Here is a 15316-nt window from a genome sequence, read left to right on the forward strand (position 1 = left end):
GGTGCAAGGCAGGTGGCCCATGGCATGGTGTTTAGTAGGGGATTTTAATATTATCAGGTACCCAAGTGAAAGACTTGGCTGTGAGTCCTTCAACCCTGCAATGTTTGCCTTCTTGGACTTTATAGAGAGTAATTCTTTAGTAGATTTACTGTTAAAAGGGGCTTCCTTTACTTGGTTTAGAGATTCTGGTATGCCCTCTATGTCAAGAATTGACAGGGCTTTGGTTTCTCTAGATTGGGAGGAACATTTTGAGAATATATCCCAACGGGTGCTTCCGCGTGTTATTTCAGATCACTGTTCGCTTTTGTTGGAAGCTAGCGTTGTTCAACGAGGCCGTAGTGCCTTTAAATTTGAAAACATGTGGCTGCAAGCTGAGGGTTTTGTTGATAGAGTGCAACAATGGTGGGTTGGTTACAGTTTTATGGGCTCTCCAAGTTTTATTTTGGCACAAAAATTGAAGGCTTTGAAAGCTGATTTAAAAAAGTGGAATAGGGAGGTGTTTGGTGATTTGGCTTTTAGAAAGAAGAATTTGCTTACTGAACTTATGTATTTAGATGCTAGAGAGGAGTTGGTGGGTCTATCAAATGAGGATCAGAATCGTCAAATTCAGCTCAAAGGGGACATAGAACATTTGGCTTCTCTTGAGGAAATTTCCTAGAGACAAAAATCCTGTGCTTTATATGTGAAGGAGGGAGATAATAATACTCGTTTCTTTCATAGATTAGCAAATTTCCATAGAAATGCTAATCTAATTAAGAGGATAGAGGTGGATGGTGTTCTTTATGAGGATGAGGCTGATGTGCGCTCTCAGTTAGTCCTCCTTTACCAGGGGTTGTATAAGGAAACTGAGGTTTGGTGTCCTACTATGGATGGGTTAGACTTTGCATGCATTGAAGAGGAAGAGAGGTTGTCCTTGGAGAAGGAGTTCTTGAAGGAGGAAGTCATCTAGGTATTAAGGGAGATGGAGGGTGATAAAGCCCCTGGTCCTAATGGTTTCATCATGGCTTTTTTCCACAAATGTTGGAGTGTTGTGGAAAAAGATGTCATGGATTTCTTTGACTATTTTCATCGGCACTCTATGTTTGAACAGTCATTGAATGCTTCATTTCTCACTCTAATTCCCAAGAAGTGTAATGCTATTTCCATTAAGGACTTTCACCCCATCAGTTTGGTGGGTAGTGTGTACAAGCTGCTATCCAAGGTGTTGGCTAATAGGTTGAGGGCAGTTTTGGATAATCTTATCTCAAAGTCTTAAAATTCGTTTGTTGACGGAAGGTAGATTCTGGATTCAGTGCTTATTGCAAATGAATGTCTAGATAGCAGGTTGAAGAGCAGGTTACAGGGTGTGGTTTGCAAGCTTGACATTGAAAAAGCATATAACCATGTGATTTGGGAGGCCTTGTTTTATTTGTTGGGCTGGATGGGTTTTGGGGTGAAATGTGGGGGGGGGGGGGGGGGGGTGGATTAAGGCTTGTGTTACTTCTGTCCGTTTTTCTATCCTTGTAAATGGTTCCCCTGAAGGTTTTTTTGGTAGTTCTCGTGGATTGAGCCAAGAGGATCCATTATCCCCGCTTCTGTTTCTTTCAGGTGGGCTCTGTGAACTCTGTTGGGGTGTGTATCTCCCATTTGCTTTTTGCTGATGACAATATCTTATTTAGTGATGCCTTTAGGGAACAGCTACTATCCATAAGGTTGGTGTTGTTTTGTTTTCAGGCTTTTACGGGTTTGAAGGTCAATGTTGGGAAAAGTGAGATTGTCCCTGTTGGGGAGGTGTATAATCTAGACGCACTGGGTAATATTCTTCAATGTAAAGTGGGCAGTTTGCCTATGAAATATTTTGGGGATGCCGTTGGGGATTTCTTTTAAGACAGTTTTGATTTGGAATCCTATTTTGGAGAAAATGGAGAAGAAGTTATATGGGTGGAAGCGTCTCTATTTATCTAAGGGTGGTAGGCTCATGTTTCTTAAGAGTACTCTCTCAAGCCTCCCAATGTACTTTTTATCTCTTTTTACTATTCCTAAATCTGTGGCTGCTAGATTGGAAAGTATTCAGAGGAACTTTCTTTGGGGGTCTTTTGAGGGGAGTTTCAAATATCCTTTGATGGCTTGGGAAAAGGTGTGTTTACCCGTTGAGATGGCTGGTTTGGGGATTAGAAGTGTGGTGTCATTTAATCAAGCTTTATTAGGGAAATAGTTGTGAAGATATGGGCATGAAGATACACATCTTTGTCGGTGAGTTATCTCCACAAAATATGGTGAGGGTTAAAGGGGGTGGTGTTTTAAAGTGTGCAGGAGGACTCATGGGTGTGGCCTATGGAGAAGCATTAATGAAGGGTGGGAGAGCTTCTCTAATCATCTATCTTTCGTAATGGGTGAAGGCACTCTTATCCGCTTTTGGCATGATAGGTGGATTGGTGACAATACTCTAAAAGATCGCTATCCTGATCTCTATGTGTGCTCAGCAGTCAAGGATGCTTGTATCTCTGAGGTTTTGTGGATGCCAGAAGGGGGTACTGTTAGAGTATGGGATTTAAGGTTCTATAGAGCTTTTGAAGATTGGGAGCTAGCTGCATCTTATTCCCTTCTCCAGCTTATCCAAACTCGTATTCCTCGGGGTGATAAGAGTGATACTCTTTGTTGGCGGTTAAAGGGTGATGGTAATTTTGACACCCGGTCTTATTACCATGCGATTTGGGGTGCCTCAAATTCTTTGTTTCCTTGGAAGGGTGTTTGGAAACTAGAGATTCCTAGGCAAGTGGCATTCTTTTTGTGGAAAGCTGCTCATGGTCAGATCCTCACTTTGGACAATCTAATGCTTAGGGTCGCCCTTTGGCTACTTGGTGTTGTAGTGATGGGGAGTCGGTAGACCATCTTCTTCTTCATTGCCCTGTTACTCATTCCCTGTGGACTTTAATGCTTCAGGCCTTTGGTATTCATTAGGTTATGCCAGGATCAGTGGCAGGTATGTTATCTTGTTGGCATTAGTGGCTTGGGAAACATAATTCGGACATTTGGAATTTGGTTTCAGGGTGCTGAATGTGGATTGTGTGGTTGGAATGAAATCGTTGTTCCTTTGAGGATAATGAGAAGACATTGGACGAGTTAAAGTTTTTATGCTATCGTAGTCTTTTGGAGTGGTCTCGTTGTTGGGGTTTTACTCATTGTTCTTCTCTCTCTGAGTTTATGTCTTCCCTTAGCTTAGTTTCCTGGTTTCTTGTTTTGCTGTGCTGTTTGTTCTTTTTTTTCTTGTTGTTCATAATCATGAACAACTTGTACTTTTCTTTTCTTTTTTCTCATTAATAATAAATTTCTGATTATCTATAAAAAAATAAATAAATAATAAAGCAAAAGAAGAGTCATGTGGGGGGAGGACTTATCTTATTTGAGGATCACTAAAACTTTTGACCGGACTCTCAACGCCTTCTACAACAAATTAGATTAAGATTGATAAGTATTTTGAGAAACTCTATTTTAGAACATGGTGATTAGGTAATCACAGCTGAAAGAAAATATTTCTTTTGAAAAGCGTTTAAAAGCAATATTGAATTATGTGTAAAAGAGACTACTAGAGAAAGGTATAAAATCATGCTAGTGTGCTAGTATAGAGAAAATTAGAGAAAGAAATAGAGTCATACATACATATATATATATATATATATATATATATAAAAGTTGAAATGTAGTATTTATTGATGCCATATTTCTATTGCGCCACACCAATAGCCACATCATCCACAGTCTAGCTCAATTAAAAAAAAAAAAAAAACTTTTTTTTTCTTCCTATTAGTCCACGTATACTGTTACACTTACTTTAACATTTCCCCTTCCTCTTTGCCTATTTATCTCCCCAGTCCTCATTACCCTCTACTTAACCGTTAAACTTCCCTCATCATTTTCTCTTCTTTATATTTTGACTATTCTTCTTCACATTTTATTTTGTAAAAATTTGATATCATTTCTCTCATTTAATCCATGTTTTTTTCATACACAAATTGTGAGTACTTACTCTCTCTCTATGGATTTTGTTCTTTCTTATATAAATCTAAGGCGAAAATGCACTTTTGATCCATACATTTTAGGCCTATTCTCAATTTGGTCTCTAATTTGATTTCGCGCCTACCTCAGTCCCTGAAAATGAAAAACCATGTCCACTTTGATCTCTGCTGTCATCTTAGTAACAAATATTGTCTAAATGGCAAACAGAATGCACTGTTTGCACAATAAATGCTGACATAGTTAATTATGGAGCTAACGTGGCCATTAAAATAATATTTAAAAATGCCACATCAGCATATAAATTAATTAAAAAAATTTTAATTTTAATTGAAAATAGAAAGCAAAAAAATTATATATATACAATTTAATTAAAAACAGTAATTAAATTACTTTCTATTTTTCTTTTCATTATTTTCGGAAGAACAAGAGTAACATGTTCATGTTCTTTGGGAAAGAACATCTATGGTTGCCCTGAAAATTAAAATAATTGAAATTTTCTTTTCTTTTCTTAGCAACTAAACATGCAAAAATACATACAAAATCCCTATCCTCCATCGAAACCTCCAACAAATCAAACCCATAAACCCAAAAAAATCATCAAATCCACATGAAATAAACAAACCTAGGAATTTAAAACAAACCAACACCAATCTACAAAGAAACAAAAATTGCTCTAATAACATGATTTTCGCAAAGTCCATAACTGAATCCCTAATCAGCCATACAACACCGAATTCTCCAGCAAATCAAATTCATAGACCCAATAAACAAACCCAATCTCCAACAAACTCATAAACTTATAAATTTTCTTGCGAAACAAACACAAAAATACCCAAAATATTTAGGTCAAATACAAATTCATAAATCCCAAAGCCCCCATTTTCTCAAACCCAACATAATCATCAAAGGCCCATAACAGGCCACACCTAAAATCTCCATACCTTTTTTTGGTCTTCTTCCCTAAGATTAGTGGCCGAAATCCTCATAGTTTTTCTTGTTCTTCTTCCCTAAGACCCATGGCTAAAATCTCCATAGTTTTCTTATTCTTCTTCCCTAAGATCCATGACTGAAAATCCATCTTCCCCCACAAACCCATGGCTGGAAAACCATTCTCCCCCCATAGATCCATAACCGAAAATTGATGATTTGAACTCTCTCGATCTCATGGTTGAATCTTGTGGCCACATCCATCAATTGCTGATATTTGAACATAAACACAATATCACAAATCCAAAAAAATTCCAAATCTGAAAAGAAACAAGCAACGAGAGAGAGAGAGAAAGAGAGAGTCATGGATCTGAAAAGAAAGAAGAAAAAGAAAGATACAAACACAAGCACACACCAAGAGAGTGGGATTTATGAAAGAGAGCAAGTCATGGATCTGGAAAGAATGAAGAAAAACAAGTATATAAACAAAACACACAAACCAAGAAAGAGAGAGAAAGAAAAGGGAGTCAAGGAGGAATTTTTTGCAAAATAACACCAATTTTCAAACAATTTCGTTAGTTAGTAATGTTTCTAAACTATTTAGCAAACTAACATCTCGAGTATTTTAGACTCAAGTTTACTATAGCAACTCAAGCCTAAGAGACTTGAGTTTCATGTTCTGGTGAGGTTCCAAGTGGAACTTTAGTCTATAAGGCTCAAGTTCCTTATAAGAAAACCAAAATCAAAAACCCCAGAATTGATTGGAGGCTTAGAAGGTTTCTTGTTCTTCTTTCCTTTTTTTCTTTCCCCAAATCTGAGTTCCTACCATCCCACTCTCCACTTCCAAGCCCCAAAAACCCAAAACAAATACCTAATCGAATCGGATCTTTTCCTCCAGCGTGTTCTTCTCCTCCATCGAAGCGGTAGCGAGCATCGTCGGAGTGGCAGCGAGCATCAACGTAACTTGGGTTTGGTTTTGGACCGACTCTTTTCTCTCTCTCTTAGCTTGCTTGGGTTTTTTTTTTTTTTTTTCTTCTTCTTCTCTTAGCTGCTTTTGGTTCGACTTTGGGTTTTTGATTGGGTTTTCTTTTGTTGTCTCTACTAGTTTTGGTTAGACTCTTGTGTTTTTAGATTTGGTTTTCTTTTCAAGGAACTCGAGTCTTAAAAACTCGAGTTCCATGTGAACTCGAGTCTCTTAGGCTCAAATTCCTACATTGAACTTGAGTGTAAGAGACTCGAGATGCTAGTTTCCTAAATACTTTCAGAAACATGCTATCTGACGAAATTGTCACAAAAATGATGTAAAATTGCAAAAATATCCAAGTCAAGGATCTAAAAAGAAAGAAGAAAAATAAAGTTACTAAAAAAACACACACAAACCAAGAGAGATTGAGATAAGATTGTATTAAAATTTTTTTTTTTTGAATTTTTTCAGTTTAAATTAAATAAATTTATTTTTAAAAATTTTTTGACATGAAATTTTATTTTATTAGAGATGTCAGCATTTTTTATGCAAATAGTGCACTCTGTTTACCACATATACAATTTCCGTTACTAAGATAACAGAAGGGATCAACACGTACATGTTTTTTTGATTTTAGGGATTGAGGTCGGTGCAAAATTAAGTTAGGGACCAAAATGAGAATAGGCCCAAAATGTAGGGACCAAAAGTGATTTTTCGCCTAAATCTAATTAAGGATGTTTTCTTTCTTAAAATTTTATTTTGAAAATATTTTTTTTTTAATGTCCCATCACAAAGTATTCTCTCTCTCTTCTATGAATGTTGTTTTAGGTTAATAGTTCTTTTTTTTTTTTTTTTTTTTTTTTGAGAATAGGAATTTGAATTTATATCAAAGCACAATCTACATGTTTATGAATTTGAATATACTTGCCAATTTTTTGAATAATAAATTATTTTAGAGTCTATCTTTTATTCATTTGGTTTCATTTTAATTTTGGTTAAAATAACATCGTAATTTTGTAATGAGTTTTGATTATCATGATAATCTCCTTATTCCTTAACACATGAGAGATTTGAATAATAAATTTGAAACTTATAAAATTTAGTTGTATGTTAGGAAAATAGAACACACTACAGTAGAAGTTAGAAGAATATGGTTCGCCTAAAAGAAATATTAATCGAACACAAAAAATAATAGAATGATATATTTGTAGAGATACAAAGATTAAAAAAAAAAATACTTGTAGAAATATTTTTTTTTAAATAGAAAATACTTGAAGTAATTATTATTTTTTATATTTTACAACCATTACATAACATTTATATATTCGCACTTCTTGCATGGATTTGCAGCTAATTTATATAAAAGTTTAGGATTAAGTTACACTTAGTGTAACATTAAGTAATGTTACACTATTTTTTTTTTTTTTTAATGGGATACAAATTTTGACAAATTCACTGTTAGCTTATGTTTACATATAATATCCTTTATGCTTGTTAATTTTGAAAATATTAAAAATCAATAGTTATGTCATCAACCAAATGATAAATTTCAAGTATTTGTAGTTCAAATTTGTGCATGAAAGTTGTATTTATAGATCAAATAGAAAATAATATTCGATTAACACAAAGTTTGACATATATGTTAATAACATATAGAATATATAATTCAATAATGTAATTTTCAAAAGATGAATAAGGGTGAGTTTGGCATCAGCTTTGGCTTTTATGTATAACTTTTTAAAACCTCACTTTTTTTCCAAATTTTCTCACTTTTCAAAATTTTCAAGAAATAAGTATATTTTAGCACATTTTCAATAAAAAAAAATTTAGCAAAAAACTAAATAAGCTATTTCCAAATAGACACTTAGTAAAAAATTACTAGGTGGTGTAAAGTTACAAGTGTAACTTTAAGTAATGTTACACCACCCAATATTTTTTAGTTTGATGTAAATTTTGACAAATCCACTGTCAGATTACATTACCTTTGTATATACTCCATGCTTGAAAATTTTCAAGATGATCAAAGTTGAATAGCCATGTCAATTGTTTAAATTCATTTTTTTTTGTAGTTTAAAATAATGCATAAAAGATGAATTTTTGGATTGAATAATAAGTAATATCTAATTGGCATACATGTTAAAAATATATTAAAACGTATAATCCAATGGTGGGATTTTCAAAATATAAATCCAATAACAAGTTACTGGGTGGTATAACATTGCTTAGAGTTACATCAAGTGTTTTGAAATAGAAGCATAAGGTGGATATTTAGTCTTAAATGATGGTTTTTGGGGGTTAAATGTCCTTAGATGATTGGATTCACCGCCCCACTCCCCCCCCACCCCCCCCCCCCCCCCCCCCCCAAAAAAAAAAAAAAGAGTTTGGGGAAAGTATTTTAGTGTTTTAATGATTTCTTTTCCGTCTGTTGCTTTGAATCTATGTATGCAGCCTTTGAGGGTTTATACATATACCTTGACATGTTGGCAACATTGTTTCCCTGACTTGTAATGGACATATTGTATTCTTTGCTTATCTAAATTGGGGTGAAATTTTTGTCTGTTCTAAATTCATGGATGTTTACTTTCTAACAAAACAAGTCTCACACAAAATTTTGTTATGGTTCACAAGATATTAGCAAATGAGTTTACAAATGCCATATTTCATCATCACTTTTTATGTAATTTTGAGCACCTTTCATATGTGATTACTTTCAAAATATCGAGAGTACCTCAGTTACCCATGGTTCACATTTATCAAGCTTCACTGGGGTTTGGAACTTAAGATTATTAATTGACACAAAATGGGGTGTCTACACCATGCTCTTCTAAGAGTTTATCCTCTCCTTATATGGGATAATTACTTGGGTTAAAACTGCCCAAAGCATACTGGAAATCCCTATATAGAAAGCTCTAACTCCTTTAACTTAGTTGAAAATAAATATGAAATTATTTCTATAGTAAGCAGTAGGTTTTCATTTAATATAAAGTAATCCAAAAAGATAACCAAGTCAACATAGAAATTTGAGACAATTTACAACAAAGTCCACCTTTACTTAAATTCCATCAAACAAATCTTCTTTATTTGTTCCAAGAAATCTACCTTATCTAAATAAGCACTAACCAATACATGATAATAATTGATATCAGAACTACAACTAAACAACAGTGTGTCTACATGCAATAAATATCGCTTTAATACTGTGATCTAACTTGAACTCTAATACCAATTTGATGGAATTTGGGGTAAATGTGACTGCTTTCTCACAAACAATAGTCACAATTGCCCACAGATATAAAAATAAAAATACTCACATACTTCCATTAACCTAAATTCCGTTACATTCAAAACAAATGCCAAACACTAACTCACTATTAAGACACTTAATGATACTCTGTCACTCAAGCAGTATAAAACTTCTAATAAAAAACATGGGTATCTTTCAACTCAAAAAAACTAGCAAACTACTTATCAAAGAAACCCACTCAATATTCTTCGAAGAATTTTTTCTCCTCTCCCCCACATAGGAGGAACACTTCGACCAAAGCTATCAAGCCAAATAGTAATTTTTATATATAACATTCAAACTCCTATTAATTCCTTAAGGATAACCGATACATTTTTTTTATTTTTTGAAGTAAACATTGTTAGAATTATTTGCACAAATAATATACTTTTGTGAGCAAGATCAATAAATAATATATGCACAAATTTATGTGTAAATGTATAAGAGAAAATAAAGTAAAACTTACAGACTAAATAAATGCAAAATGGTTGATACAAAAACTAATCAAGGCTAGTGTTTGACACTATGTCCTTAAGATAGATTTCACTTCTTTCACTATTTATTCAGTGAAGCTTTGAGTCTCTTAGATGTCTGTCTCCCAATACACAATGATCAACAGCACGTAGAAGAAGCACTACAATATTCTTTGTGCACAATGAACAAAATTGTGTCTCTCTCCCTAGAAACTCTTATGAATGAAGGAAAAAATCAACTAAAATAAAACGGGGGATTATTATTTATAGGCATACTTCCACCAGTTCAGAATAGGTGCAATTGTGAATAAACATTTTGTTACACACTTACACGAGTTCTAAAAAGTGCAATAGCCAATAGACATAGTGTTTTTGAATTAAGTACAATGTGCACAAACAAACAATAAAATAAAAAATGATAAGCTATTTGATGGACAAGGTCCAACGCACATGGACCGGTACTTACAGAATCAATTTCTTATTCACACCTTAATGGTTTTGGGAAAGCATCCATGACGTTAATAAACCATTTTTCCAACAATCCTCCACATGAATGGAAACTAACAAAACACAATGCAAATGAAAATGCATACACAGATAGAGCAGTGTGAAAAGTCACTGTATTGGATAGATAGCTTTTGGCTTTGAATCTTTGTTTGTTAAAGACTATTGGAAATACTAGTTAACCAGTAAGAATGATGTCTTGAACTATTCAACTATTTGTGTATACCAACACAATAGAATTCACACAATTCCTTTTCAAACATAGCTAGTTCTCTTGATTGTGTTCATTTTGACCCTGAACAAACTTGGATTTCATGAGTGTTCTAAAGAATTCAACCTTAAAATTCTCACAAAAGAGGCCCACTTCACACCAATATAGGTGATTTCCTATTATGACTATCATGCACTACCCCATTTGGATTTCCAAGGTATAAAAATCATTAAAAGCATAGTTTATCCGTTTTTTTATATGAATCACTATTTCATCATAAGAGTGTGTTGGAGAAGTTATCTGCATAGTGACACTACTAATCATCCACGATTTGGTTATCCTTTTTGTACCTAGATCTTGGGATCTCTAGTCAGTTTGGTAGGATTACCATCTTGGACACTTTAAATTATTGTATTTAAACTTATTCCCCTTGATGATTAGTTTACTTGCTCTTCACTTAAAACTTTTGTTAACGGATCCACTATATTATGTTTCGACTTTACGTAGTCAATGGAGACAATTCAACTTAAGAGCGACTGCTTTACGGTATTGTGTCTACGACGAATATGTCGAGAATTACGGTTGTACATACAAGTCTATGCCCTACCATTTGTTGATTGGCTATCACAGTGTATACAAATAGCAGGCACAAGTTTCATCCACATTGGTATATCCTCTTGGAAATGATGAAGCCACTCTGCTTCTTCTCCTACTTTATCTAACGTAATAAACTTTGATTCCAATATGGAACTTGCAATGCATGTTTGTTTAGAAGATTTCCAAGATGCAACTACACCATCAAATGTAAAGAGACATCCACTCATGGTTTTTGTGTCTTATGTATTGGATATCTAGTTAGCACCGTTGTACCCCTCTAGTACAGTTGGATACCCAGTTTAGTGCAATCCATAGTTTATTCGGTCCATTTGGTTCACATCTGTCTGATTCGGTCTATTCGGTTCAATTGAGTCCATTTTGTCCACTTTGGTCCATTTGGTCTAATTCAATCCATTTCAGTTCACTTTAGTCCATTCGGTCCAATTCAGTTTACTTAATAATGGAAAAAGAAAAGTTCTGTTTGAGAGTACTATCAACTATTCAAGTAATATCAATTGTAATTATAGGATAAGTTTTGGTTATTAACTTGTTGTGAAAAATGGTGAAATAATCTGTTTAGAGCATTAGCATCAGCAGATGCTAAAGCCATATCTAAGGGTATTTTAGCATTTTAAGCTTCAAAACATGTTACATCCCGGAATGCTAAAGGCAAGTATTGTAAATTTTTTACAATACTTGCTACAGTGCAATTCTATCTTTAGAATTGCACTGTAGCAGAATTCTAAACCTAATAATAATATTTTAATCCTATTTTCCCCCGAAATTTCTCTCTCCCTCATTATTTCTGTTATCTTCTCTCTCTCTTCCTTTCTCTCTTTCTCATCTGCTCTCTCCTCCAAGTCCAAGACCAGATCGGCACTCTCCCTCCTCAAATCCGAGCAGAACCCACACAAAATCCTCGAAATCTGCCACGCCGCTTCTCTCACCCCCGAGTCCCACCTCGACCGCATCGCTTTCTCCGTCGCCATTTCCAAGCTCTCCGAATCCAACCACTTCGACACAATCCGCCAGTTCCTCGACGACCTCCTAACCTCTCGCCCCGACCTCAAAACGGAGCGTTTCGCTTCTCACGCTATCGTTCTGTACGGTCAAGCCAAGATGATCCCACAAGCCATTGACACTTTCAAGCGAATTCACGATCTGGGTATTCCTCGAACCGTTAAATCTCTCAACGCTTTGCTTTTTGCTTGTCTTTTGTCTAAGGATTACAAGGAGCTGAATCGGGTTTACATTGAGTTTCCGAAGTTTTATGAGATTAAGCCGAATTTGGATACGTTTAATACGGTGATTAAAGGGTTTTCGGAATCAGGTTCGACCAGTTCTGGGTACTCTGTTTTGGCTGAGATGGAGAGGAAGTCTGTGAAGCCGAATGCCACTACTTTTGGGAATTTGCTTGCTGGGTTTTATAAGGAGGAGAAGTTTGAGGATGTTGGGAAAGTTTTGAAATTGATGGAGAGCCATGGAGTGAATAGGGGATTTTGGTGGTTGATTTGGGTTGATCAAGCGGCGGTGTCTGGGTTTTGATTGGGTTGATCTGGTTTTTTTTTTTTTTTTTTTTTTTTTTTTTTTTTTTTTTTTTTTCCTGTTGTGATCGGGGTTGATCGGCGGTGTTTGGGTTTTTGTTCCGGTGGGATTTTGGTGGTTGATTTGGGTTGATCAAGTGGCGGTGTTTGGGTTTTGATTGGGTTGATCTGGTTTTTTTTTTTTTTTTTTTTTTCCCCTGTTGTGATCGGGGTTGATCGGCGGTTTCTGTGGTTGTGTGGTGATTGATGATGGTGGAGCCGTGGAGGTGGTGGTGTGGTGATTGATGATGGTGGAGCCGTAGAGGTGGAGGTGTGGTGTGGTGGTGGTGGTGCGGTGATTGGTGATGGTGGAGCTGTTGGAATCTGGAAAAAAGTGACGGTTGGAAAGTAGTAGTAGAGAAAGATTAAAAAATAATATTTTAATAAGAATAGAGTTTTGGGATGTGGAGGTATTGTAAAATAAGATGGTATAATGATAAAGTGAGTTTTTAGAATGGTAAAATAGGATAGCATTAGCATTTTCCAATGCTAATGCTCTTACACAAGGTTAAAGAAGAGAGAAGAAAATATGACACAAGAAATTTAAGTGGTTCAACAATATGCCTACGTCCACGAGAGGTGACAGAATAAAGTTTCACTATGATTTTGGAGATTACAACAATAGCTTGAAGACACTCTCACACAAATTCAAACCCCAAATACACTCTTGGTTCTCTCACAAATAAATAGAGAATACCCTATTATATTTAGTCAAAAGTTGCAGGACACTCTAGCTTCCTATCTTTGGTGCACGCACATAGAGGAAGCTCTTTGCTATCTCTTGTAGGAACTCTCTCTTGCTCCATCTCTATTTATAGTTAAAGGTTCAGCCAAAATATTAATAGTTTCAGCGCATGAAACTTATCATGCCAAAAGAAGATGGCCAACATTTATTGCCAATGGAGTCATCCATTTTAGCTACAAGAAGAAAGCTTGAATTTGGCTTGCATGTCAGGTGTTGTTCCTTGCCTTTTTGACAATTCTTGCAAGACAACATATAATGCAGGCTTGTTGTATTTCTTCACGCGTGGTATTTGGTTGAATATCATCCAAACTTTTTGACATGGGCATGCAATCCTTTTAATGGCTTGTTGCCTAATGTCAAGTCATTAAGTTTGACAACTCAAGCCATTCCAACAAATCTCCACCTTGGCTTGAATTGTATCAAGCTTCACAAAATAAACTCTTCAATCTCCACCTTAGCCCTTATGGGCTATCAAAATCCATAAACACTGATCAAGTCCAAGCAGTGCTTGAACTTGTTTGTAGGTTCCGACTTCGTTAACACATCAGCTGCATTTTCTGAAGTGCCAACCTTCTCAAAAACAATTTCTCTTGTAGTAGTCAACTCCCTTATCTTGTAGAATCTTACATCAATATGCTTTGTCCTAGCATGATAAACTTGATGCTTTGCCAAGTAAATGACACTTTGACTATCACAATGCAACTGAACTCCTCCTTGGTTCAAACCAAGCTCTTTGACTAGCCCTTTCAACCATAGTGCTTCCTTTGCAGTTTTAGCTACCTCCATGTACTCAGCTTCTATAGTAGATATAGCCACTAGAGATTGTAGTTTGGATCTCCAACACTTGGGCTCTCCTAACAGTGTGAACACATATCTTGTAGTAGACCATCTGTCATCCATGTTGCCTACATAATCTGAATCCACATATCCAGCCACTGAATTTTCCTCACGTTGCCTTGCAAACAAGATCCCATATCCTGCGGTTCCATTTAGGTATCTGAATATCTACTTCACTACATTCCAGTGCGCTCAACTTGGATTTGCCATGTACTTACTGATAGTACTCACTACATGAGCCAAATCTGGCCTAGTACAAACCATCGCATACATTAAACACCCAACTACACTTGCATATAGAAATTTGACATGTCTTCAATTTCTTTTTCATTCTTTGAGCACTGACTACCAAATAATTTGAAATGATTCGTCAATGGGATGCTCACGGGCTTAGCATCTTGCATGTTGAATTTTTCAACAACTTTTCTGATATAGTTCTTCCGAGATAACCATAGCTTTCTTGATTGTCTATCCCTGTGAGCAGTACCCAAGTCTTTCATGTCAAACTCTTTGCACAACAAAACTTTTAGCCTATCAACCTCACACATGCTCTTAGTAGCAATTAACATATCATCGACATACAATAACAAGAAAATATAAGAACCATCATTAAGCATCTTAACATATACACATCAATCATACTTACAACAGGTGTAACCAATCTGAATCATATAGGAATCAAACCTCTTAAACCATTGTCTGGGAGATTGTTTAAGCCCATAGAGTGACTTCTTTAATCTATAGACAAGATTCTCTGTACCTGATTTCTTGAACCCCTTTGGTTGTTCCATGAAGATTTCTTCCTCCAAATTCCTATGAAGGAATGTCTTTTTCACATCCAGATGTTCTAATTCCAGATCCTAGTGTGCTACTAAGGCCAACACTACCCTGATAGAAGTATGCTTGACCACAGGTGAGAAAACCTCATCGTAGTCAATCCCATGTCTTTGTGAATATCCCTTTGCTACCAATATTGCTTTGAACCATTCTCCTTCATTTTCTGATACTGCTTCCTTCTTTCTAAACACCCACTTGCAACCTATTGGGGTCTTTCCCTTTGGAGGTACTAAAAACTCCCAATTCTTTTTCTCGTTCAAGGACTCCATCTCCTCTACCATAGCTTCCATCCACTTGTCCCTTTCAGAGCTATGAATTGCTTCCTGAAAAGTGGAAGGATCCTTACTACTAATTACTAA

At 35.6% G+C, this 15316-nt stretch overlaps 1 protein-coding gene across 1 annotated transcript; it reads left to right on the top strand.

Annotated features, from left to right (window-relative positions):
- The first annotated feature begins 2368 nt into the window (after positions 1-2368).
- On the top strand, positions 2369-12599 carry LOC126691390 (pentatricopeptide repeat-containing protein At1g61870, mitochondrial-like). Its single transcript, XM_050386437.1, has 3 exons — positions 2369-2862; positions 2923-2962; positions 11691-12599. The coding sequence occupies exons 1-3, from the start codon at positions 2369-2371 to the stop codon at positions 12498-12500; spliced, it is 1344 nt and encodes a 447-aa protein (XP_050242394.1). The 3' UTR covers positions 12501-12599.
- The last annotated feature ends 2717 nt before the right edge of the window (positions 12600-15316 follow it).

The sequence above is a fragment of the Quercus robur genome, chromosome 7 (genome assembly GCF_932294415.1).
Source record: "Quercus robur chromosome 7, dhQueRobu3.1, whole genome shotgun sequence".
In the NCBI taxonomy this organism is placed as follows: Eukaryota; Viridiplantae; Streptophyta; class Magnoliopsida; order Fagales; family Fagaceae; genus Quercus; species Quercus robur.